The sequence below is a fragment of the Agelaius phoeniceus genome, chromosome 1, assembly GCF_051311805.1.
Source record: "Agelaius phoeniceus isolate bAgePho1 chromosome 1, bAgePho1.hap1, whole genome shotgun sequence".
Taxonomy (NCBI): domain Eukaryota; kingdom Metazoa; phylum Chordata; class Aves; order Passeriformes; family Icteridae; genus Agelaius; species Agelaius phoeniceus.
Genome location: NC_135265.1, coordinates 149,286,207 through 149,312,282, shown reverse-complemented (window position 1 = coordinate 149,312,282; position 26,076 = coordinate 149,286,207). Strand labels below are relative to the sequence as shown.

General features: G+C 39.8%; 1 protein-coding gene across 2 annotated transcripts in view; it reads left to right on the top strand.

Annotated features, from left to right (window-relative positions):
- Positions 1–26,076, top strand: part of FAM135B (family with sequence similarity 135 member B) — a 201,581-nt gene that overhangs the window by 158,496 nt on the left and 17,009 nt on the right. Inside the window, exons 8-17 of one of the 2 annotated variants that reach the window (XM_077189310.1) lie at positions 5,852–6,005; positions 8,660–8,709; positions 11,973–12,128; positions 14,187–14,260; positions 17,075–17,229; positions 18,344–19,726; positions 20,237–20,402; positions 22,180–22,346; positions 23,595–23,686; positions 25,851–25,948. In XM_077189310.1, the coding sequence (XP_077045425.1) occupies positions 5,852–6,005; positions 8,660–8,709; positions 11,973–12,128; positions 14,187–14,260; positions 17,075–17,229; positions 18,344–19,726; positions 20,237–20,402; positions 22,180–22,346; positions 23,595–23,686; positions 25,851–25,948 (2,495 nt within the window). Of the gene's footprint in view, positions 1–5,851; positions 6,006–8,659; positions 8,710–11,972; positions 12,129–14,186; positions 14,261–17,074; positions 17,230–18,343; positions 20,403–22,179; positions 22,347–23,594; positions 23,687–25,850; positions 25,949–26,076 lie in introns of both variants that reach the window. The other variant, XM_054635636.2, reaches the window with a different exon arrangement.

Here is a 26,076-nt window from a genome sequence, read left to right as displayed (position 1 = left end):
TGAAATTCCAAAACCAGGCTGAGAGGAAACAGTGTCACCACAGAATGGCATCCACAATCTGGCCTCTGTGGGCTTCCACATCTTTAAACTATGGGTTTTTTAAGTTTTGCCAATAATTTTTCACTGCCTGGCGCAGGGATGTAAAAGATGTTTGTATTGATGAATGAATTAATGAGGGGGAGTTGTTTGTGTTTGGCAGTTTTCCATAGCTGAATGGAGGTGTAAATATACATATACACACATGCAGAATCCTTAGGGGTGGAAAAGACCTTTAGGATTATCAGATGTCAGCTCAGCACCACCATCATTTATACCATTAAACCACGTCCTCAAATACCACATCCAAGGCATTTTTGAACACTTCAAGGGACAATGATTCTACCACTTTCCTGGGCAACATGTCCCTATGCCTGACAACCCTTTTAGTGAAGAAATCATTTTAATATCCAATCTAAACCTCTACAATATCTTTATGTGTATACATATGGGATTTTTTTCTATATATATCATTAATATTTATAAAAATATTCTTAGTCAGTCCAAATGCAGAATTTTTCCTTTTTGTTTTTGTTGTTGGTGTTGATGGTTAGTTGTTGTTTTCTTCATGAAATAGCATCATCAAAAGTTTTTTATTTTCAATCATCTAGATTCTTTTTTCTCTTTAAATTGCATGTAATTTCTGTCATAACAATGGCTTAAAAGACATTCTTTGCCTCTTCCATGAATTCTCTGAGCATTCATTTTAATGCATTTTTCATTATAACCTCTTTAGGACAAAAGTAGTTTCTGATATGAAACCAGTTTCAGAAAATGGAATAAAAAACTTGTCCTTTTTCCACCACTGCTCAAGCACTTTCACAAATGAGGTGGAAGCATTAAAGTTTTAGCTCAAGTCATAACTATAATTTAATTTCCAAAGACCAAATAACCGGAAATCTCCGATCTTAGAAAACAGCATCCAAAGTAGAGAGTAAAGCCTTGGTCCTTGAGTTTGAAACCAGAATAAAATTTCATATTAGATAATAAAAATGGGCTTGCAGACCAATGGGCAGATGCAGAAACTCCATTTATCTTGGGGTGCTGAGGTTTGTCCCTCAGTTTCAAGCAGTTCTGTAAATCTTTGCCAGGAGCAGAAAAGGTAGGGTAGCTTTCTCTGCTACCAGAAAATGGTTGGAGACTGCAAAACTCGTCTATTTAATCTGGAATGGCTTTTTAGCACATTAAAATTCTTGACGAGCAATTTGAATCTGAATTGTGAAATGTGTTGAGTTAGATTAAACATAAAGGGTCTCATTTACCAACTGTTAGTGCTATTGTTGAATGTTGCACATAGTTAACATAGCTCATGGAATTGCTTTAATACAAAACAAATACAAGCTACTTAATGTACATTACAAAGCATAAAATTGAGTTGGTGCCTTTTGATATTAAATAGGCACAGTGCACAGGTAGTGAATATCTGCAAATTGTGCTCTGCATTTGAATAATGAATTGACATGAACCTTATTTGATGAAGGTGTTTGCTTTTTGCAAGTAATTTTCCTTTCTTTTATTATAAAGGAAAAGTACATTTATAAAGCAATACAGTCTAATTATAGGAGGAATCTGTTGAGTGATAAGAGCATTGCACAGGGAACCTATTCATTTAAAAGACTGATTTACTTAAATGTATTCAACAAGGATATTGCAAAAATTCTTAGTTTGTTTGGGCTCGTTGATATTGAAAGCTATTTTACTTGGCTGGGTAAATCCAGTAGAAGACCACCTTAGAGGATAGATGGGCAAGGGTCAGTGATGGTCCAGTGTTGGGATCCAGCTTTGCACATCATGATCAAAGTGAACTGAAGCCTTTACATTTCCAAAACACTAGGCAGTAGTTTTTATCCCACATTTTTCTATGTTTTTCTTTATAAGATCATCTAGTGTGAGGTGTCCCTACCCTTGGCTGGGGGTTTGGAACTAAATGATCATTAAGGTCCCCACCAATCCAAACCATTCTATGACTCTATGATTGATGATGATCACAGTAAAAAGAGAAATGGAGAAATTAGGCATATATGCTTAGGGTTCTTCATGAGAAAATATCTTCAGAGCTCTTTAGCTGGAGAAACTTCATGACCTTTGGAAGAAGTTGCAGGAAACTCAGGAGCACTACAAGGGTGTTGTAAGGTTATGCAAGGAGAAAACTAGAATAGCCAAAACTCAGGCAGAACTTAATTTGGCTACTGCTTTAAAAATACAAAATATTTGTATAAATACATTTGGAACAAAACGAGGGCTAAAGAATTTTTGATCTATTTTGTCCTAATGATGTTGGCACAGTGGAAAAAATTGTTTTGTGTCAGTACTATTGGCTTCTGTGTTGTCATCCATCTTTGTTATGAGAGTACCTTTACCTTAAGTCTTGAATTGAAATTTTTCAGGAATTCATTTTCTCCCAAAATTTTCAGAAATGGAAAAGGGCAAAAGCAAGAGATGCAGTCTACCACTACAGACAGAGAGGGCCTTGGAAAAGGAAATCAGTGCAGATGCATTTTACAATCAGCATAGAAGAATCTGTCTACCTGCAAATTAATGAGATTAAAATAACAGTAGGCCAAAGGAATTGGTTCAAAAGGTCACGAGAATCTTTACAAAGGAAACCAACATGTACTTTTACAATGGATATTACAAGCCCAGAGCAGCCATCAGGCTTTGTTCAAGGGGGGATTTTCACCTTCAGTATTATTTTTTAGTTTCATGAGAAATTTGCCTTAACTAGAAGTAAACCAGTATTTGTCATCCTGAGTCAAGAAAGCTGGAAAGCTGAGCACTTTGTAGCTGTTTAATGGGTCATAGCCACTGTTTTTCCTGAGAGCTGGTTTTTTCCCCTTAGAACAGCACATCACATATTTGTCACCAAACTCGATTTCTTAGTGCTGTAGTCTGAATCTATGTTTCAAACTATTGGCAAGGAAATAGGGAATCGCCTGAATAAATGCACAGAAGAGGCAATTAAAATAGCAAATGTGAAAGGTCTGCAATCTTTAGACCATCCCAAAAGAAGACATTTCTTGACATTTCTCAGCTTACTGAGCAGTGATGGATAAGCTGATTTAGCTGCAGCAGTTTATAATGGCATCATCTGATAGATGCCTGCCCTCTGGGGTCCCTGCAGATGAAGATGCACAGACCTTAGTTCACATTTGTTTAAACTGTCCCTGAGGTGGGTTTAATAATCTCTGTAATGTCCTGCTCTGTATCCTGTACATGTGTGACAACTTTGAGAAGAAGCAGAAGCAATCCTGTGAGAGCAGTAATATCTTTAAGTCACTGAAGAACCAGAAATTTGGAGCTTGTCACCTTTTTTTCTGTCATGCTCACTTTCCACCTCGACAAAAAGATTTTTCAAATTAGGATGGATGTTCCCATTAAACAACAGGGTTTCAAAGCCAGTTGCCATTTAATAGAATTTAATCAAAATGCTTAATGATATGTCCTCTTACTCATGCACAGCCCAGCCTGGTCTGTGCAGAGCAGTTCCTCTCATGCAATGGCATTCTCAAAGCACAGCAGCTTTGTTTGGCACAGACACCCTTCCCAGGGAGCTGGGGCAGGAGGAGAAAAGAGAGCTTGGAGCAATCCTTTCCAAATCTTCCTTCCTTCCCATAGAAAGAGCAAATCTTCCTACAGTAAGATGTGGATGGTATACCTGTGTGAATCCTCTAAGATGTGGATGGTATAGCTGTGTGAAAAAAGAGCAATAGCTCTCTATTCACACAGGTATACCATCCACATCTTACAGTAATTTGAGAAAATTTACATTGCAATGGAGAGAAATGCTGGAGAAAATTTTACTTGCCTGTTGTTGTACTCAGTGCTCCTAATTCTGTGCCTTTTAGAACATGTGGTCAATTGTCCAGTGTAAATCAGATGAGGACAAATTTGAAAAAGCACCGTAAAATAGGAAGACAAATGCTAAATAATTCAAACCTGGACTAATTGAGTAATATTTTACACATTAATTCATGCAAGTTTTAAGCCCACCTGCATGTGCATTTTTCTATTACTTTTTATATTTAGACTATAATCTATGCCAAGGAATGGCTGAAAATAGACCTATTAAAGTGTAGTCATGCACAACACTATGTCACAGCATTCACATAAACTATGAAATTAACTCACTTTCTTCCTTCTTAGCAGTGTAGCATTTAAATGCCAGGCTAATTTTTGCCTAAAAAAAATCAGCAGTGGATAATAAAGGAGGGCATATTTTCATGACATTGTGCCATTGTACACCAATCAACTTCCAATTTCCTATTGTTTTGAGCAGCATTTCTTTATGCTCCCTTTTTTGTTTTGGCCATGGTGAGAGTAAAAAATATCTGTGCTGAGGCTGGAGATTTTGAAACCTTTGAAGAACAGCCAACTCTGTCAATTATCATCAACTGTTTCTCTGCAGGTCTAGAGAGCAGTTCTCTTTGTGCCTACCACAGAATTCTAGTTAACTCCTTGAAGATTGTCATGAGAAACTGCAGGAAGCATCCTGGCTCAGGCCAGGATCTGTGAAATACAGGTTTTAGGGAAGTCAAAGGGAGAAAAACACAGGAGATGTGCTGGCATGGGGTTCTTCTGTGTTGCTCCTGGACATGTGCAGATTTTGGGACTGTCCAAAGGCAATCAGCACCTGGCTGGCCTGTAGGAATTTTATTCTTGCCCTAGCAGTGATATGTAGTGGACTAAGTTGCAAATTGCCCATGTTTCCCAAATCCAGGGATTAATAAATAGTTTTGCTTTAAATCTAAGCAGTTCAAATTTCAAATATCAGTAATTTCTAAAAGCATCTTTTGACAGAAGTGAAAACTTCTGATTTATGGTGCCTTAATGAAAACTCAGCTTACATTTTAAGTCTAAAAAGGTTGTTTGGGAAATATTTGTGGTGAACATGCAGTGATCTGTCCTGTTCCATTCTCCCACAAGAGCTACACTAACACAGACATTGATCCTGGAGTACAGAGTGGCCCATATTTGTTGATGGGATAGCAATGCCACCTGCAATTGTTCACTAATACAGATTACAAGGCACACCATGATACCATCAAGCTGTAACCTTTGCAGGAGCCCATAAGGAGGGAAAAGGAAAGTGAATGTAGACATCTTTATAGTTCTTTCCACCCCTCCTCCTCCAGCAGAGAGGGTGTATTTCATTCACACAGGACTCTCTGTTTTTTGGGGAAAGACATTGGCTCCACAGTGGGACACATGGGAGGACAGAGGTTGATTTCTCTGTTAGATTGTTTGGTCTGAGGGTCTTCTCATGTGACAGCCTTGCTGAGACCTGATAGTTTTGTTATGGTTTGGGGCAAAATGAAGATGTAGAATGAGACACTATTGGATTACATCTCTAGCTAGTTGGATGGCTGGGAGGTTGGGATGGTTAAAATCTCTTTTTGGTGCATCTGCTTGATTAGAATTGAAGAATCATGAAGTGGCTTGGGTTGGAAGGGACCCAAAACACCATCTAGTTCAAATGCCCTGCCATAGGCAGAGACACCTTCCACTAGACCAGGTTACTCCAAATCCCATCCAGCCTGGCACTGAACAGACCCAGGGATGGGGCAGCCACAGTTTCTCTGGAAAACCTGTGCCAGGGCCTCACAGCCCTCACAGTAAACAATTTTGTTCCTAATCTCCTGTCTAAACCTACACTATTTTAGTTTAAAGCCATTATCCCTTGTCCTATCACTATATACCTTTGTAAAAAGACATGAATTACTCTCCCCAACTGGGTTTTTGTGGAAACCTGTCACAGAAATGGAGACCATGAATTTTAACTTCTCTACTTTATTTTCTTTATACTTTTGCTATACAGGGCAGCTTTTATGTCCCATCTGAAAATTGTATGCAGCATGCATACAAGTGGCATAAGGATCTCTGCCTTCTGCTCCTGAATGCTCAAAGGGGTCTTCACTCATACTACACCCTCATAATGAATGAGATTCCTGATTTACCACAGCTGAAGTTGGGTAAGTGAAAATTTGTTTAAAATCACTGAATATTTTACAGTGCTGAAATTTTAAGCACACATATTTTAGTACCAAAATTCTTGGTCCATTCAGAGACTTTAAGAGATTTTCATCTATGTTTTCTGATTAGTGTTTATTTTTGCTGTTAAAGATGACTGACTCCTCAAATGATGTATATCCTTTCATAGGATGTGGCCTGATGTATAGATGAATAAAATATTTTGATACAGTTCAGAATATTTGCCTTTTGGTGATTTTTGGCCTCAGCTGCATTTTTAAAAGGGTAACTTCTAGTTCTGCATGGCCATGAAATCTTGGGTAGACTCTTAACATATTTTTTTTCTCTTGAGCAAACATTTTTTATAGTTGAAAAGAAAAACCTGAAAGGTGATACAAGTGGGTTTAAACTATACTCCCTTCTTTGTAACTCACAATATATTTCTCCACTGTCAATTATGATTTCCTCTTCAAAATTATTCTGATTTTCTTCTTAATTCAATTGTTTAATAGATGTTCTGTTTTTTTGGCAGAAGGGTTTTTTGGCTGGTCAGATCTGTTAGGTCTGATGTACAAGTGCTGGCTGGCTGGATTTACAGGATGGAGTTCTGGAATTTGTGTTTAGTCATCTTTGTAATGACAGCATGAGGTTCTATGAAAATGAGACTCAGTCATCTCATTCAAATCCTGCTGTCTCACCTGTTTCTTTGAATTCAAGGAATGTGCCTCATAATTTCACATCTGTGTTTTTTGTATTTCTGTGCTGTGCAGGTTTTGAAGTTATGAGTTTTGTTATGTTGCAGAGATAATTACATTAGGAGGGTTGATTGCATTGGCCAGCAGGTTTTAAAAAGGAGTAAAATCTTCCATTAGAGTCCTTATAAATAAGAAATATCAAACACAATGCATTATGCTTCACACACTTGTGGACTTGATAGACCCTATTTTCCACTTCATCTCTTGTCCCTCAACATAGATTTCCCTTCAAGACAGTCTAAAAGTCATAGGTAGGTAACATAGTGTGTTATTCAATCCAACTACAAGACAGAAAAAAAAAAAACAGAACAAAACACCATTTTAATTTGCAGCTTATGAGCTCTCAGACAGAACACAAGCAACAAAACTGCTTCAAAACAAAACAAAACTGGATTTGGTTATAGGTATAGATAACAGAGGATTTGTGGTTCACCCAGACAGAGTTAGAGGTTGTGAGGTGGCAGAGCTCTGCATGGATGAGTGACTACAACTCCATGACCACCCCAGAGCACATGCTTATGTTCTAAACACCATTTTCCTGGTTTTGAGATGAGTTCTGGTACTGAAGCAGGCAATTCATTTGCAAATGTACTTCTTGTAATGCATGAAAATTTGCAAAATGCAAATACCCTTTTTAGCCTCTTGAGCAGAGTGTTATTTGCATCATTTTATTCACAGTCTGAAAATCTACTAAAGATTTGGTTTTAAGGCTGTTCTTCTGACACCTGTTGCACAAGTCAGTAAAATTATGGGGTGTAAGATTCATGCAGTAAGATGAATATAAATCAAATTTTTATATCTGTCTCTTTACATTCATTGGGGTGAAACACACCCAATTAAAAATATGTCATCTGACACAGGTAGTGCTATCTAGTTTGGGATGGCACCTTGTATTTGCTATATTTCTCCACTGAGCAGGGGAAGAATGTAAATGGCTCATCCAGCTGTAACATCTATATTGGTCATAATAATCTCATAGGTTTTTACAGAAGGTTAAGATAAATCCAAGAATCTAAATCTCTGCACGTTTTCTTAATTATTTTTTCCCTAGCTTCCTGAGTAGTATATGTAAAAAGAAAGTAGGTTGCCTTAGACATTAAAAGTGGGAATGGTTATTTTCCAAATTTTACCAGCTCAGATTGAGTCTTTTCAAGGCACAACTCATCTTGGTCTGTCCTTTCCCATTTATCAGTGCTATCTGAGAAGAGACATTTGGGAATTGAGGAGGGCATTGGTCTGTGAGTTGTTTTGCTTTGTTCCTGCTTTGTTTCTTTACGGACACCATTAGAAAGTTCCACATTGCAAAATGAGGCTGCTGAAGCTAGAGAATTGATTGATGTCCTCCTTTTCCTGATAGATTGTGGTGCATTTAAAGCAGAGTGTCCCTGTGCTGGATTCTCTCAGGATTAAATCAAAACACTGCTGCTTGCAGTGGTGAGGTAATTCCAGCTTCACAAGGCAGTGCAGAGATGCCCAATATTTTACTGGTCCGGAATTTGATGTTGATACACAGTCCTCTGTAGCACACCAGGGACAACCATTCCTTGCTCATCATTTGTTCAGACTCTGTATTCAGTTCTACAGTTGGCCATAAATACCAAAGGTGAAAAATAAAACTTCTAGTAAAAGTGAGTCAACAAAGAGTCACATTCTGTTGTCTTTGTCACCAAAAACCTAACATTTCCTACCAGTTTAGTGGTCCAGATTGCACAAGCAGAAGTTGCACCTGCAGGAGTACGAAGTGGGTTGTGGAGTGCCTACACCCAAACAGAAACTTCTCTGTCAGGAAGAATACCAAATGTCTGACTTCTCTCATGAATAAACAGCAGAGGATTAATATTTCACATCCACTGTTCTCAAACCTGATGTCTTTCTTTGTGTTTTTGTTGTTTTTTCCCCAGAGGAGCTATCTGTGGAAGAGACAGTATCCCAGCTTTGTATGGAGCTGCAGGTATTTCTTTCATCAGAACCTGCCCACAGGTTTTTCAAGTCCATTTTGCAAGTGCACTGAGATAGCCCAGTAGTACATCAGAACAGAAAAAAAGGGAATTTGGTGCCATCAGAAAGTTTGTTTATTGTTACTCTTCCACCAACTACTTCGCATAACTTTGATTAGTTGCTTATAAGGTGTTCCTGTCACTGTTAACAAGCCACCAGCTGGATTATTCTAGCATGCTTCAGTGAGCCTACCCTGAGTATCAGTATGACAAAAAAATTATTTGGGGTAGGTTGCAATTATAGCTTTTCTGCTGACAGGAGAAAAAGTACTTTGGCAGGTTGTTCAACCATATATTTTCAAATAAAAATACCTAAATGTATTTGGAGGATCATGGGAGCAAAAAAGTGATTTTGGCACAGAAATGACTGAACTACTCTCTTGAACTTGCTCCTGCCAAGTTTATTTCAAGTGAGACAAAGACAAGTCATCAAGAGTGCCAGAAAGAAATGCAAGTGCCAGCTGATCACTGGAAAAATCGGAGATTTCATATATTTTATTTATCATAGGATCATAGAATCATTAGGTTTGGAAAAGACCTCCAAGATCATCAAGTCCATCCTTTGACCCAATATCACCATGCCCAGTAAGCCATATAAATAATATGCCACCTGCTCATTTTTTGAACAATTCCAGGGTTAGTGATTCCACCATTTCCCTGGGGAAGTGAATTTGATAACAGTTAATAGAGGGAAGATGAGTCTAAACCAAATGAGAAGTCCATTTACATTCCTGTTACAAATTGTGACCTAAGGTTTGTCAGCCATGTTTTAAAACTGTTTCAAATGATAAATTTATTAGTTTTAAGTCCTGACTTGGATACTTTGAAGGAAATCTGATTTCACATAAAATTGATTTAGAGAAGCATAACTTATTGCCTCATCTCTACTAGACTTAGAAGTTGTAAGGGTATAGGACAGACAACACACTCTAGAGTCTCCTTTGGACTAATTTTCAGTGCAGTAAGATACAATTAGAAATCCTTCCTTCCTTCCTTCCTTCCTTCCTTCCTTCCTTCCTTCCTTCCTTCCTTCCTTCCTTCCTTCCTTCCTTCCTTCCTTCCTTCCTTCCTTCCTTCCTTCCTTCCTTCCTTCCTTCCTTCCTTCCTTCCTTCCTTCCTTCCTTCCTTCCTTCCTTCCTTCCTTCCGCCACTTCCTTCCGCCACTTCCTTCCGCCACTTCCTTCCTTCCTTCCGCCACTTCCTTCCTTCCTTCCTTCCTTCCTTCCTTCCTTCCTTCCTTCCTTCCTTCCTTCCTTCCTTCCTTCCTTCCTTCCTTCCTTCCTTCCTTCCTTCCTTCCTTCCTTCCTTCCTTCCTTCCGCCACTTCCTTCCGCCACTTCCTTCCGCCACTTCCTTCCGCCACTTCCTTCCTTCCGCCACTTCCTTCCGCCACTTCCTTCCGCCACTTCCTTCCGCCACTTCCTTCCTTCCTTCCTTCCGCCACTTCCTTCCGCCACTTCCTTCCGCCACTTCCTTCCGCCACTTCCTTCCTTCCGCCACTTCCTTCCTTCCGCCACTTCCTTCCGCCACTTCCTTCCGCCACTTCCTTCCGCCACTTCCTTCCTCCTCCCTCCCTCCCTTCCTCCTTTCCTCCCTGCCTTCCTGCCTTCCTTCCTGCCTTCCCCACTAAACTGGACAAATAGCCATCACACACTTCTTCCTAAGATGACTTGCATTAATAATGCATCTTGCTTGAAGACTGAGCTTGCAGTTTATGATGTAAGAAACACCTTACTGATTTAAATAAAAAAAATAACATTGACATACAGGCTGTAAAATTGGATGCCATAAATAAAGTAGTACCCTGACTCTGCAAAGGGAAATGTTTGAGTAGGATCTTTTGTTTCCCAGTATGCCCCTGATCTTTCCCATACCAGAATGGGTCCTGGAGCTTGTGCCATTTTGGGACAAGTCATTAAAATGGGGAAGCATCCAAACTATGTAAACACAGTAACAATATCTGTTTTATCCACACACAATTTTTCTCTGCTGCTCTCACACACAGATAATTTGTTTTTAATCATGGCTTAGTTTGCAGTGTCACCAACCTGGAAACTACCTGCATAAAAATGTGAAAAATAAGCAGGCTTTCAGCTAGAGTGCAGTCCTAACCAAAAAAAAAAACAAAAACCAACCAAACAAACCAAAAACCCAGTGAATAACATGGATTGTCTGTCTCTCATTAAAGAAATTAAAAAGCTGACAAGTTAAGAGATCTTGGTTTGTTCAGCCTGGAGAAGACTCCAGGGAGAGAATTTAACACTTTCTAGTACCTAAAAAGGCTACAGGAAAGCTGGAAAGGGATGTTTTACAAGGGTATGTAGTGCTAGGAAAAGTGGGCATGGTGTTAAACTGACAGAGGGCAGGTTTAGATTCGATATAAGGAAGAAATCCTTTATTGTGAGAGTGGTTGGCACTGGCACAGGTTGCCCAGAGAAGCTGTGAATGCCCCATCCCTGGAAGTGTTAAAGGCCAGGTTGGATGGGGCTCTGAGCAACCTGGGGTAGTGGAAGGTGTCTCTGCACATGGCAGGGATTTGGAAGAAGATCTTTACCCCACTCCATTCCGCGATTCTATGATTCTCTAAAATTGTGAAATAAGGAAGTTTGGCATGCAGAGACTTTGCTTTCTTGCAGTGCTTTAGCACAGAGCTGAGGGCACACAGAGACCCGGCATGTTCTGGTGTGGGACAGGGGCAACAGCACACTCTGGAATGTCTGTTTGCATCATGTGTTGAGGATACAGTGTTTTGGTTTGAGGTTTCTTGTTTGGTTCCCCCTCAATCACCCATCTGTATCCTAATGTGACATGGCTGACAGGGCTCCTTTGCTAACAGAGTCTGGCCATGGTTTATTATTTCAGAGCATCCAGCACCATCTGGTGGATAATTTGGAACCCACATGCTTTGGTTTTTTTCCCCTAGTTACTACACCTGCAGTAAAGTGTCTGCAAAAAATTATCTGTTCCCACTTCTTGCTCTCTAACTGCATAGCTGAGTCCATTTGCACTAAAATATGTGATTTTAAAGAGAAAAATAAAATGTCTCCCCAGCTTTATTTGGGGTAAAAGAACTGAAAATTGTAGCTTTAGTAATAATATTCCTAAATCAAGAGAAATTTTTCTCGTTGCTGTTGTTTCTTAAAGTGACTTAATCTGATGTACTAACTGATTCTTTTCCATAACATTCTTGATCTCATAATTTCCCTTCTGTCCTTCAGCTGCTGAGCAATCCAGAGAAGATAGCAGAACAGATAAGCAAGGACCTTGCCTGGCTTTGCTCTCACCTCCTGGCCCTGTGGACCCAGTTCCTAGAGGTGGCAACACTCCATCCAGAAGTCACAGCCTATCTGACTCAGGAACATCACATGCTAAGGGTAATCTTAAAAATTTAAAAGCAAATCCACTAATAGTCACGTCCTGATAAAATTTAGAGGTTTATTTGGATGTATATTTCCAATCCAATTCTGCCTCTATGACCCCATGACATGACATGGGGTGAGCACAACAAGAGTTGAAGAGGAGGGGAAGAAGAGGTGAAGCCCAGGATTTGAAATTACAGATTTCAGTTTCTGGAATGAAGATGGTTGAGTTTGTGTGACCCAGGATCCTACACAAAATGAGTAACTTTGAACACCAGGGTCAGGCATAGAACAGGAGGTGGGTGGGAAGGGGTATATGTCACCTTATATCCATAAATCATAAACACTTGTTTTTAAAAAACCCCAAACATCACAGTGACAAATAAAAAAAATACAATTTCATCTCAACTGGTTTCACAAAACTACCAAAAGGAATATAGATTTGTTTTCTTCACTGTCATATATATAGCTATTTGCCTTTCTCACAATGAAGTGCACACAGCAAAATATTAATATTGTTGATGTTGAAATTGCTTCTTGTACTTGGTAATAAAGAAGGCACAAAACCACTTGTCATTTGAGCGACTCTTGTCAGATCTGCTTATCTGATTAGTTCAGTAAATGTTCTGTCTTCCATCAGGACATTCTTGGTTATTGACCAGACACCAGCTCAGCACATCACCTGAGCTGAACTCAAAGTCTGATCTAATCATTAGAGTAGGGACAGTGGAGGAGAGGGCAGGATTCACCTTGTATGAGTGAGGAGTGTGCAGGGAAGGTACTCACACCTCAGTTTATGTTCTGCTCCTGTCAGTCAGTGGAGGTCAGAGTGACCAGAACAAGTCTCCCCTGGAGCTCACAAAAATGGGGCATAAAATTCAGGAAGAGGTGGCTGAGTGCCTGATGCTGAAACTCCTCTGCTTAATCTGATGAGGTCTCCCATGACTCTGAGGGGACCTGGGTGGTTTTCAGTCAAAGAACCCAACTTTGTGTGCTCCCAGCTCCAGCAAGGTGAATCTCAGCCTCTGGTTTGTTCCAGCCTTGACCAATGCCAACTGTCTTCTTGACCTTTGTCAAATTACATAACTTTGCATGCTCTGGTTCCTCCCCATATAAACTGTGTGCAATTACACTTTTTCACCTCTGGAAAATGGTTTGAGAGCCCTAAATGAAAAGTCCTACTGTTAAGACACAGTCTTTTTGAAGGATTGCTTATCCTTTGTTTAGTAAGGCCATTTGCTAAAGCACAGCTGGGATTTAGGGAAATGCTGAGATGCTCTGACATATGCTTTTCACTGCCATTTTCTGTCCCTGTAACAGAGGTCACTTTCACAATTATTATTAGGAATGTATGGGCTGCAGTTTAACAGCTCAGTACATTTGATTGCATATTATGCTTGATTCATTTAAACTCAAAGCTTATTCCAGGGCAGATGACAGCACTGAATTTTTAATAGCTTATTTCACACTCTGTGCTCTGCCTGCCACTTCAGATCCATGGCTCTTTTGTAATTGATTGTCCAACACTGAACATATCTAATGCCCATGAAGGGATTTGAAGAGCTCTCAGTTTGTGAGTATCATGACATAGGCAGGTGTGTTTCTACTGTGATAGGGCTCATTCTCCTCTGGGCTGACATGTGAGACTTCCTTTGCTGTTGTGGTAGTTTGAGAGTCACTGTGGATGTTCCCATAGAAGAGATGATAAATTATGGATTTTTCTAATTTAATAAATCACTCCACTACTGCTTTTGCACAGTGGGAAAGGAATAAATCTTCCCAACTTTGACAATACAGGGGAAAATGGTAAATTTGACAGCTTTTAGAAAAGTAGTTAGAAGATGCAGATAACCAAACTTTGATTTATTGTCAAGGGAGTCTTACCCCGCAGCAAAATATGCTACAATAACATCTGCTTTGTGCTGGGCTGGGAAAACGAAGCAGAATTGAACTCTTTTTTAATGCCAGTACTAATGAATCTTGTCCTGGTAGTCAGTGCTGTGTTCTTAGACTGATGGCACTTGTCACCTTTCAGCAGATCTTAGGTTTAATTTGTGCATCTCTCTCTCTCAGGTGAGAAGATTCTCAGAAGCCTTCTTCTACACTGAGCACCAGAAATCTGCTGTGCTCATGTTCCAGGAAGGCCTGTGAGTAACCCACTAACACTCCTCTATCTCTGGAATTACTAAATATCTACTTTAAAATATTTTGCCATCAAGAACAAGATCTTTTTCTGTAGGGAATGAAGGAATTTGGTCTGAGAGAGGTCATTTGCTCTGTTTTAGCTCCATATTGTAAACCTATTGAAATGAGTTTCAAAAGTGACTGATCAGGCTGGCCCCAGAAATAATTAATTTCAAGACATACATACATACATATATATATATATATATATATATATATATATATATATATATATATTCTTCAATTAACTTCCAAAATCAAATGTACCAGATCCAGCACTGGTACTTTTAGTGGGAAATAACTGTTGAAAAGCAACAAAATTTAACATTTACAAATTTGCTTTTACCATCCCTAAAGCATTCCAAGGTAAGTATTTCTTTCTATTGGCCAATTTCTGCTTGTAACCAAACTATGAAGTGTGAGGAGCCAGTCTTAAAGCTATGCCAGGGCAAATCCTGCCCTTGGTTTTGGCCCATGAACCCAACTGGAGGACTTGGATGATACTCAGGACCTGACCCCTGAAGGAAGAGTTCAAAGAAGGATGCTCAGATTTGAATTTCTGAGTAATGAAGGTTATCCAGACTATTTTTCACCATGGGCAGACCACAACATTACCAGTGTGAAACCCATCCTTTAGAAGGGGCTGAAAGGCCATGACATCAGGTCCTGTCACAATGATGATTTTTAAGTGAGACATTTGCCTCTGACCTAGTGTAGAGGAGAAAATTGCTTTTCTCAGAGCTGTCATTGGGGACATTAAGGCTGATTCAGTGTTGATGGAAAGGGCCCTGGTTTCATTAGTGGATGGGTTGTACGAGGCTGCCTTGTTCTGCCAGATTAAAACAGCACCATAGCTGCAGGGGCCCAGCTGTGTTCACTTGGTTCTCCCATGTCAAGATTTTAGGGATCTGAGTACAAGGAAAACCCCAGTACAATGTCAAGATCCTGGGGTGAGGACACCCATTCAAGCAAACATAATCCTGCACAGGAGAAAGCCCAACTGCATGAAGTGCTTCTATTTCTCCAGGCAGTCACAGGAGTAGCCCATTTCCTACAGATAAATATAATGTTTTTCTCAGTGGTTATCAAGAAGGGTAAGTAAAAAAAAAAGAAAAAAAGTAAAAAAATTATTAATTGGTCTGTACAGAAAATTTTGTCTATACAGACTGCCTGGTAGAGCCAAGTTTTCTTCCTGAATATGCTAGATTATGTAAATGGAAAAACAGATTCTTGGCAGTCAGAGTATTATTGATATTGGGTGTGGTAGTAGGGATTATTGGTTGGGTTCACAAGGTCACCAGCTCAGATCAGTGCTCAGTGTACCAGGTTCTGTACAACCACCTCAAGCAGTACATTCTTCCTCCCTGTTTTATTTTCCTTCCTACCAGACAGGACTTGGTTTTTGCCTCCCATGCTGTTGTGGGTTTGTGTGAAGCTGTGCACTCTTGTACCTGACAGCATTGACAGTTTAGGCAGAAGAGGACACACCATTCCCAATAGGCTGGGTGTGGCACAGGGTAGAGGCCTCTAGGAGGTCACATACCCTCAGATTTTACAGACAAAAATATTTCTCCTTGCTCACTTTAATATCAATTATTCATCTTTTTCACAAGAGTAGGTAATATTCAGACTAGGGATAATGGCTTTAAGATGAAGAACAGATTTGCTTTCAGATGACCATCAATGAAAATTGTTTTGCCTTACTCTCTGTATTTCATGTTTTCCTCATTTTTCGAGACAGATATTTAAATAGGAAGGCCCATCAGAAATACAAATTATTGTATTGATTATAGCCCAACACATATTCATCTGCCAGTTTAGTGTCACATTCACTGAGGAGACCGGGTAGCATTTTGAATGGCCCAAATGATGGAAACAGATGGGGGGCTACAAAGAAGCCAGAGAGGGACTTTTTACAAGGACACGTAGCAATAGGACAAGAGGGAATGGCTTCTAACTGAAAGAGAGTAGGTTTAGATCAGGTATAAATTCTTTACTGTGAAGGTGGTGGGGCACTGGAATTGTTTATTCAGGAACTTTGTGGCTGCCCCATCCCTGGAAGTGTTCAAAGCCGGGTTGAGCAAACTGGTCTGGTGGAAGGTGCCCTCACCCATCCAAGGGGGACAGAACTAAATAATCTTGAAGGTCCTTTCAACCCTAAACCCTTCTATGATTCTGTGGCTCTGTCAAAAGACAGTGGCTGAGTAATTGCCTTGGCTCTTCCAGATTGGTGCATGTGTGAGACAGCTCTCTGTGAGTGCTCTGAGGTCTGATATAAGTGAGACAGAGGACTTGCCAGGCACCCTTCTTGGCTTTGCTCCTCTCTGTACTGCTCAACCAAATTTTGCATTATTGCTTCCTGCATCTGGGTTTTGAAACCCTGACCACAGCCAGAGTGACAGACCTCATTTCCTGACCAGAAACCAGCTGAGGGATCCAGCCCCAGCCAGCAGCTGAGACCCTTGGGAGGACAGCAATGGGTTATAGCAGCTAACAGGAGCCTATGACAGTGGGATCTGGAATCATTTCAAAACCACTGAGATTTTTCAGGAAGGGGTTGAGCAAACTGTAGATATCTCTAACTGAGAGATGGAAACCTTCTAAGAGTTCTGGGTACCCCCCATCATGCAGTACTGCTTCCCTTTAAACACATTGACTCTGTCCTTGGCCTGCATATCTGGGCTTGCAGGACTAATGGAGAAACAGCACAGTAGAAACACCACAGATTAGCACAGCAGCCACTCAAGCACTCAATTTGTTTTGTATTTTGCTGCCAGGATCCAGAGCCATGCACAGATTTCTACGGAAATTCGAAATTCAGATTACTTCACCAGCATGCCCCCGCTGCCGGCAGAATGCCTGGACATCGACGGGGACTGGAACACACTCCCAGTTATCTTTGAAGATAGGTACACAGACATGCCTTGCAAAGGTGAGTGAAACTCCACAGGGCACAGCTTCTTGAGAGAGGCTTCAGCTGAGGGAGGTACCTCCCCAGCTCAGGATAAGGGATCTCACATCCCTTGGGCTTATGAAATCAGAAGAGAGTGTGACCCCCTAAGTAATACAGCTGAATTTTAGTTTTCCCTAACAGCAGAGTATTTCCTTAACATTTTTCATCTTTAAATTAAGCTTTCTTTAAAAAAGAGCTGGAGGAAAAATCTAGAAAGAAAATCAGATCTATTGGATTTTTGCTACAGTACTAATTTAAAGAAAAAACACTAGACTGATATCCCCACTATGACATCTAGTGGCAAGAAATCTCAGAACAAAGCCCCACAATTACAGTGTAAAAGCCCCACACTCCTCTGAAAGGCAGCATTGCCTTCCAAAAAATATTTTGCCCTTTGAGTATCCAAATAAAATTTTTAATTAGGAAATCATTTAGTCCCATAGTTATTTAGTAAAACCTCATTGTCCTTACTACCGTTTTTCTTTTCACTCAGCCTTTAAAATTACCAAGGAAGCAATATGCATTAATAATATCGGTGTCCATTAATAATATAGTCTAGTGAATATAGCCTGTGGTACAAAATCTTTACTCTTCCGCAGTTTTTCTACTGCCTAAATTGTGACAATGCTCATTAAACTGAACTGAGTATTAAACTGATTCAAAGTAAGAGCTATACTATGAACAATATTGAATGACACCAGGAATACAAAGAAGTATCCATTTTGTTTTGCTTACCTACACTCTAAAATCTAACAGTATAGGTACAGCTATACTGAGGAAAGTGTATTTTATTAATATTGTCTTCTTTTGCCTAACTATAGCTGTTCAGTGAGTGCAATTCTTGTTAAATGCACTCTGGCATGTGCATTTGTCATATGCCTTTAATGTATGTATAATTTTTCTAATGCAAAAGTATAGAATAATATTTTATAGTTTAAAATCCATTTTCAAAATCTCCCAGTTCTTTGGGGTAGTTTACTGTGTTCTTACAGGTAATACTTTTTCTTTCTTTCTTTCTTTCTTTCTTTCTTTCTTTCTTTCTTTCTTTCTTTCTTTCTTTCTTTCTTTCTTTCTTTCTTTTTTCTTTCTTTAGATCAGAATTTGGAAGTTTTCCCGGATTTTGAGGTTCCTGCAAATACTCAAGTGGATGTAAAACTGGAAAATGAAGACTGTGCATCAGATGATGCCACTGCAGTAATGAAAGGAGACATTGAGAAAGACACTCCTCTAATACACACAGACAGGATAAGCAGGAATCCCTCATGCCTACACAGCGGTACTGAAGCTGCTGCTAAGGGTTTAAACCAGCACTCCACATCTCAGGTATGTACAATAAACAAAGAAGGCCAAAGGAGACCTGAAAATATTTTTCTTTCAAGAGAGGAAACTATTTCTGACTCAGAGCCAGGCAATACTGAACACATGTCAGAAGACTTTAAAACATCCGAGGAAGTTTTATTAAAAGATAATAGACTTGGGGTGGATGTTACCTGTGGAGACATGGAACCCAGCAATAAGGACTCTCACAAACGTGAGCCCACGCCTATTGCCAGTGCTCAGCATGAGTGTGGAGCATGTGGAACTGATGGCTTGGAAGACAGCACTGAAATACATGAACTAGATGAATTTGGTCATCATGAAACTAATTTCACTTCATCTGAGCTTGCACTAAATGAATTGACCAGTCTTGGAAAACCAGGGGATGCAGACACCAAGGCTCATCTCCCTGTTTTGAAAGCTTTGCCTTCACACAGCTGTGAAGTGAAATCAGTCACAAAGGAGCAACGAAGTGAGGAGAGTGAAGAATTTACCCTGATGTCAGGGGTCATAAAAAGATCCTCCTCCATAATATCTGATTCAGGCATTGAAAGTGAACCAAGTTCAGTTGCATGGTCTGATGCTCGCAGCCGGGCCCTGGAGCTGCCCAGTGACCGAGAGATCCTGCACCACTTGGTCCGGAGGCACGCCATCCACCGGAACTCCCTGGAGGGTGGCCACACGGAAAGCAACACCAGCTTGCCCAGCGGTATCCAGGCATCGCTCACATCCATCAGCTCTTTGCCCTTTGAGGAAGAGGAGAGGGAAGTGGAGCTTACCAAGCTGACAAAATCTGTCTCTGCCCCTCAGATCAGTAGCCCAGAAGAGCCCCCGGAGGAGGTGGATATATCAAAACACAGTGAAGCCACTTCAGGAGATTCAGATCACAACTTAAGAAGCTGCATGGAAACAGAGGATAAAGATGGAAAAATAATAATGGACTTATCTGAGTGTCAAACAACCACTGAAAGTGGACAAATAGAACACAGAAGACATGCCAATCCCCTCCTCAAACACAGTAGCAGTAACATTGAGTTACAAGGGAATGAGGAGAAAGGTTTTCCAGAGACTTGCTGTAGTTTGGAAAATACAAGACCACCCAGCTGTCCGAAGCAGCTCCAAGTTAAAGTCTCTGAGTGCCTGCCACTGGAGAGCAATGGTGAGTGCAGCTTAAAAACACCAAGGGCTTGTAATTACTTGGACAAAAATATAGATAAGGTTGATACATGCATTGAGGATCCAAAGGATAAACTTAAGCCGGACAGTTTAAAAGTACAACAGGGCTCTTCCAATAGGAGAATTTCAGGAGAGGAGAGTTTTTCACAAAGCATAAAAGTGGTACCAGATTTATGCTATCCTGTTACAGCTCCTTCAGACACCGCCACTGAATTTGGCTCACTGCGAGGAGAATGTGGCAGCTCTCTCGCTGATGGGAGCCCAGCAGTGTATGCAGAAATGCAGGGCTTGCAAGAAATTGAGCTCAATGACTCACCTGCCTCAGCAGACCCTGCATCAGGGGCCCACCAGGCTGAACGTCCTCAGGAGCCCAACAGCCAAGAGAATAAACTTGTAGCGAACGGCACCGGGTTTCCTTTGGCCACGACAGAGGGAGTAGCCCTGGAAAGCAGAAAGGCTGCTGATGTGGTTAACATGTCCATCTCTTGCACAGCCACCTGTCTTCCCTTTTCTTCCGTGCTCAAAGAGACCCCTGCCATGGCGGGCTCCTCGGCAAAGCAGGCTGCGTTCCCCATCACGCGCCAGCCGCTGGGCTCCTTTGGAGTTGTCTGTCCTAATTCAGATGAGATGGATGAAGAGACCAACGAAAGGATGCTGAAGTAAGAATAACTAATTACTTCATTAATGTAGCTGTAATGCTGAGAGAACCTGACACAGTTCAGGACCTTAATGCACTAGGCATACAGGAAGCTTGTATTTGAGGCAGCTGCCTGAGGAATTTCAGTATAAATAATCCAAACAGACAAATGGTTCATATAGAATGAATAATCTAAATAGACAGGAAGGATGAAAACACAGAGAGACTGAGACTGCCAAAGACATCAGGTCCTTAATTCCCATGACAAGCAGTGGGATTTAGGTATCTAAATAATCTTTGAAAGCTGATCCTCCTTCCTGAAATCAAAGTTACCCACACCAGAATATCGATCCCTGATAGTCCGTTCACTGTGGCCTTGCCACAGACTATTTTACTGCTGTGCTTTAATAATTCCATTGGGTAGCTAAACTGAAATGGGGAATTCAGATTGGCTGATATGTCTCAACTTCACCTTCTCAAACTGGAAGAATGGGAGAATTGAAGCCATGGATAGCTGGAGAAGAGGCATTATTTTTGTTTCTTGCTTCATTGCCCAACACAAAAGTGCCGCATCGTGACCTTGACGTCACAGGGGCCCATTTCACAGATTGGCACACTAGCACTTATATTTTTCCAGTATAGTTTGGTGTCTCTTCTTTGCTGATGGAAAACAGTAGCACTGAAATTTCTCAATCCATTCAGCTGCCCAAAATGTTGGCTGTCTGCATGTAAATTCATTTTCTACCCAAGACTTTACTTTTATTCTTTTGAAAGCATCCTGAAGTTTTATACACCATACTTGAGTCCTGACAAATCTAAGCACAGAATTTGTTTCTTCATTGTGAAACAGAACATTTCAGCATGCATTCATGCACATGAATTCAAGCCTTCCAGATTCATGGCCCAAAAGCTATTTTTTTCATTCTTCTGCCCCTTAAAATTAGTTGGGCTGATGTAAGTAATTGCTCATCATTGACTTGAGTATCTTAGCGGTCTTTTCCGACCTCAATGATTCAATGATTATATCAAGTTTCCTTAAGAGATTCCCAAGCTTTAAAGGTTATATCTCCAAAGCTTGTCCTTCCCAGTTTTCTACTTAATTCTACACTTACATTGTGACTATTAATTCCTAAATTATCTGGATAAGTTTTACTGAACCAAAGAGCTGTTGAAGAGTTTGGCATCTTCAGGCAGCAGAATGCTTCAGGATGAATTGAGTGTCAAATTTTAGACCTTTAGTAGGCAAGGTGTTATCTTAATTCTTTCAGCATTGAGGTGTTCTTGTAAATTCTACTAAACTGTTTTCAAAATAATCTAAAATCAAATAAACCCCAAAATATCTACCACATGAGGTGCATCCCTTAACTCTAGCATGAGGAAGAGGGAGAACACCTTCTACCTGACTATAAGCACATCTGATGGTAGAAAAATTATACATTTTGCATTTCAGTACCTATATGGCCAATGACATTGTCAGGAGGCAAAATTGTTAATTCTGTACCTCAGTCTCATTTTATGAGCTACCAGAATATTATTTTTTGCTACTCTTTCATTCCTTTGGCAAGTGTGAGTTGCTAATGCATTTTAGTTTTTCCCTTTATGTATACAAATTACAAAGAAATGGAGTTTATTCCCTTCATTCTGACTTCTCTCAGACTTAATAGATGAGAAATTGCATCCAGGTCTCTACTTGAAAGTTGAAAACATAATTTCTCACAAAGACAAGCCTCCTCATTTCTAGTTTGAAGGTTTGTTGCTGACCACCCAGTTCTATTGTGATTAACTAATGTATTCTCCAGTTTTTATCAGGCCAAAGAAAAATTTAAAAAAGAAATGAAGATTGAAGGATTTCTGTACAGTGACTTATCTGTACTAGCTTCTGATATCCCATATTTTCCACCAGAGGAAGAGGAAGAAAATTTGGAAGATGGAATTCACCTGGTTGTCTGTGTCCATGGATTGGATGGTAAGGCCAGGAAGAATTGCTATTTGTAAGTCATTTTAGTGTAAATTACAAGAAAAAAGGACAGATGTTCAGCAAATATGAAAGAATGGAGAATTTAAGTATTTGTATTATCTAGGTATTTATTCCTTATTATGCTATTTGGCCCATTGTAATAAAGGATCTATGAGAATATTAAATATTGCTGCTAATATTTGGGGGGGTTTTTTGTTTGTTTTTTTTTTTTTAACAGCAATTTACACCAAAGCACATCAGTCCTCCTGTGAACAGGAGGAGTGGATTGCAGTAACTCCTTGTCTTTCCACAGATGCTTGATTGTTTTGCAGCATGTCCCCAGGAGGGAAATGTTATTTAAACCCCCAAAACACTGTTATAGATTAGATAGTGGCTGACTTTATAAAGTGAGAGAATAAAAATCATTCTTCACTGCAGAGCAAGCAGGTCTTGGAATTTTTTACGTATATGCTTTCTAAACAGGAAACAGTTATGTTAAATGTGAACTTTCGGCAAATTATTGATATCAATTAGAAAGGTGTAGATATTAACACTGAAACTACGGAGAAAAAGTGGTAGAGGCTCTGATATTTCGAAAAGAAAAAAATAAGAAAAACAAATAAAAAAACAAACAAACAAACAAAAAAAACCAAAACAAACAACAAAAAAAAACACTGGCTTGTGCCAGGACTGTTTGCCATTTAATATCTCAGTAGCAGGAATGCCCTTCTCATTAGGTAGTGATACCTTCTTCACCTACAAAAGATTTCAGAAGACTTTGGAATTTTCTAATACAGAATGAGGCATCTCCCAAAATATTAGGAGTCTGATAGTATTTGAGCACCACCTGTAATTGTGAATACATGAGATGGGCCACCCTGCATCTGAAGGTACAGTCCTGTAGCCCAGCACAGGTATTGAGGTGTCCCCAGGGGGGCCTCACCTGAGCTTGTTGTCTTTTTGTCTTACCTCTGCTGTTCAGCAAATAGAGGACGGATTTATTCTGGACCTGATCTTTGCCCTTTCTAACCCACTATTTATGCAGTCCCCCACAGCAGCAGGTGAGGTCCAGCCCACCTGGGCAGGCTGTGGGAATTCCTGTATTCTTGCAGTTTCAATGCATCATCCTGAGGTGTGATAATGTTCTTAACAGCACTTAGCAAGAGCTCCGTGGTGTCAAGTTTACTGTGTTAAATTGACTCTATATTGGTTATTTTTCTGTTGAATTGCATCTTATAAAATGCCATTTGTTCCTAGGTAACAGTGCAGATCTGCGGCTGGTAAAGACTTTTATTGAACTGGGACTTCCTGGTGGAAAACTGGACTTCCTAATGTCTGAAAGAAATCAGGTAGTACAGAGCTAATTCCTGTCTTCCTTTCAATTGCTGAAATAGTGCCTTCAGCAAAAGCCTTTTCACCAGCTGAGTGAAACAAAAGCCCTGGGGAATTCGGGGAGTTTTATGTAGTATTTAGTGCAAAGGCTTGGTTCTATTCCTGTCTAATTTGATAGGGTGTTCAAACCTATTGGAAAATATTCCTGGCATTAAAGTCAAAGGCAATGACATTAGCAGTAATAGGACTAGACCTTAGAGGAAGAAAATGGATTTATCCTGCCAGTTTGCAAACTTGGCAGCCTGGTGTGTCTGCAGCACAGCACCAACAGAAAGCAGCAAGTTTAGTGGTGCTAACCTCTCTGGAGGATGTGGAATATCCAGCAGGTGTTGTCAGCTCCCTTTGCTTCTCCAGCCATTGTTTCTCCTGTTGCAGTGTTTGTTGGGATTTATTTCCTTGAATGATAAAGAAATGTCTTCCAGAAAAATTGATTGCTGGTCTAGGCAGAGAAACAGAAATGAATCCTGTGCTTTGCTTGGCAGTGGAGCCATATTTACGACCAAAGGCCTAACTTTATGCACAAGATAAGGATTTCCATTGTGCAGTCAGAAACATTATTCTGATTTATGAGTACCTGAGAAACCTGAGTTAAAACTTTCTAACCTTGTTTGTTCAAAAGCTTTTATATTTTGAAGTGGCTGGTTGGTGTACGTGTGTGAACTTGCCACTTCCAGCGCACAGCTCTGTCAGCAGCAGACCTGGACAGTGAATGTAAGCAAGGTGAAAATAGTCAGGAGACCACTTCACACTTCCATCAAGGCCTCTTCCAAGAGAAGAGAATGTTTTCAGAGAATGAAACATCTTACAACATTTGGATTTATCCAGAGTCCATAATGGAAACTATATAGAGATCTTATTGTCTGGGAAAGTGGGGAAGTTCTCACAGCACTGGAAGTGGAACCTGGGTGGCTTGATGGCTATTTTAATGTTGTAAAGCATCTCAGCACTGGTTTTCCCTTCTCTGAGAACCACACTGAAAATGACCCAAGAAATCAGTCATTTAGCTGGTTTGCTTTATAGAGGAAAATTCAAATAACTTTTTTAGGCATTTATTTTTGATGTGTTTGACAAGCTCAGTCAGGCTGAAATGATAATAAAGAATGGAGATATAATCAGGTGAAATATGACACTTGACATATTTTGGTTATGATTAACATTCAGGCTGATATTCTTGCACTTTTAAACAACATGAAAGGTTTGGGATAATGAGCCTAGGAGGATATCATTAATTATCAATGCAGACAAAACAAACAGGCAAAAGGTTACTGGACTGTTTTTAGTTTATGAGAACATTTATTTTAAGTCTGTACTGCAAAGTGAATATCGACATGTTTTCCTGTGCAAGAGCTGCAATTAGCAAGATGAGTTGTGTCACAAAAGCATTAATTACTCATATGTTTCAAAAGCATTAATTACTCATATCTTTACTCTGAATAGCTGTTCCAACATTTGATGATTGTTTTGTGGCATCTCATTAGTTAGGAGTTTGATTTAGAGTCCTGTTGGATTGCCAAATTACAAAGTTCTGAATAAGATCTGCCTGTAATTGTATAGACAGGAAATATATTGCTTGTTTTATTGTCTCACAACTGGCAGTACTGTTGCAAGCAACAAATTATTCGTCTGTCTCTAGCACTCATTCTCTTACTGATGACTGTTGAATAACAAACACACAGCATTTGATTGAGATGGCCAAATAATTTTGTGATGACATCCTTAGCATCAGCATAACCCTCATGTCAACATATAATCCAGTAAAGTATTTTATTGCAGTAATCTGTGGAATCCTTAATGCCAAAAGCTTTTCTGTCATGTGCAGACCTTGGTATCTAGAGCAGCTGAGAATTAGCAGCTCTCACCAGTGTCAAGTCAGGCTGCTTTAGCATCATGCTTATGATTCTGGAATCACTCAGCAACCTCTCTGAAGTTCTCTGAAGGAGAACTTCAATTTAAAAGAGGACCTGGAGACTGAGAAAAATCTCCCTTCTTCCCCCTTGAGCATGTAAAAAGAAAATTTACACCGGTTGTTACAGTTCTGCTTGAATTTGACTTTAAAAATAACATCAGTCTGCAATAAGTGTAATATATTTTAATTCATGAACTCATTTAATTTTTTAACAGACTGATACTTTTGCTGATTTTGATACAATGACTGACCGATTATTGGATGAAATTATTCAGCATATCCAGTTGTACAACCTCTCCATATCCCGAATAAGGTAAGCTTTATTAGATAACAAATAGTGTGTAACTGTTTGAATTACATGAGCATCATCCAGTGAAATTAGCTTTTCCTAAAGTGCCCTGTTTCAAAAGCCATTGAACCAGTGATATTAATTTTTACATT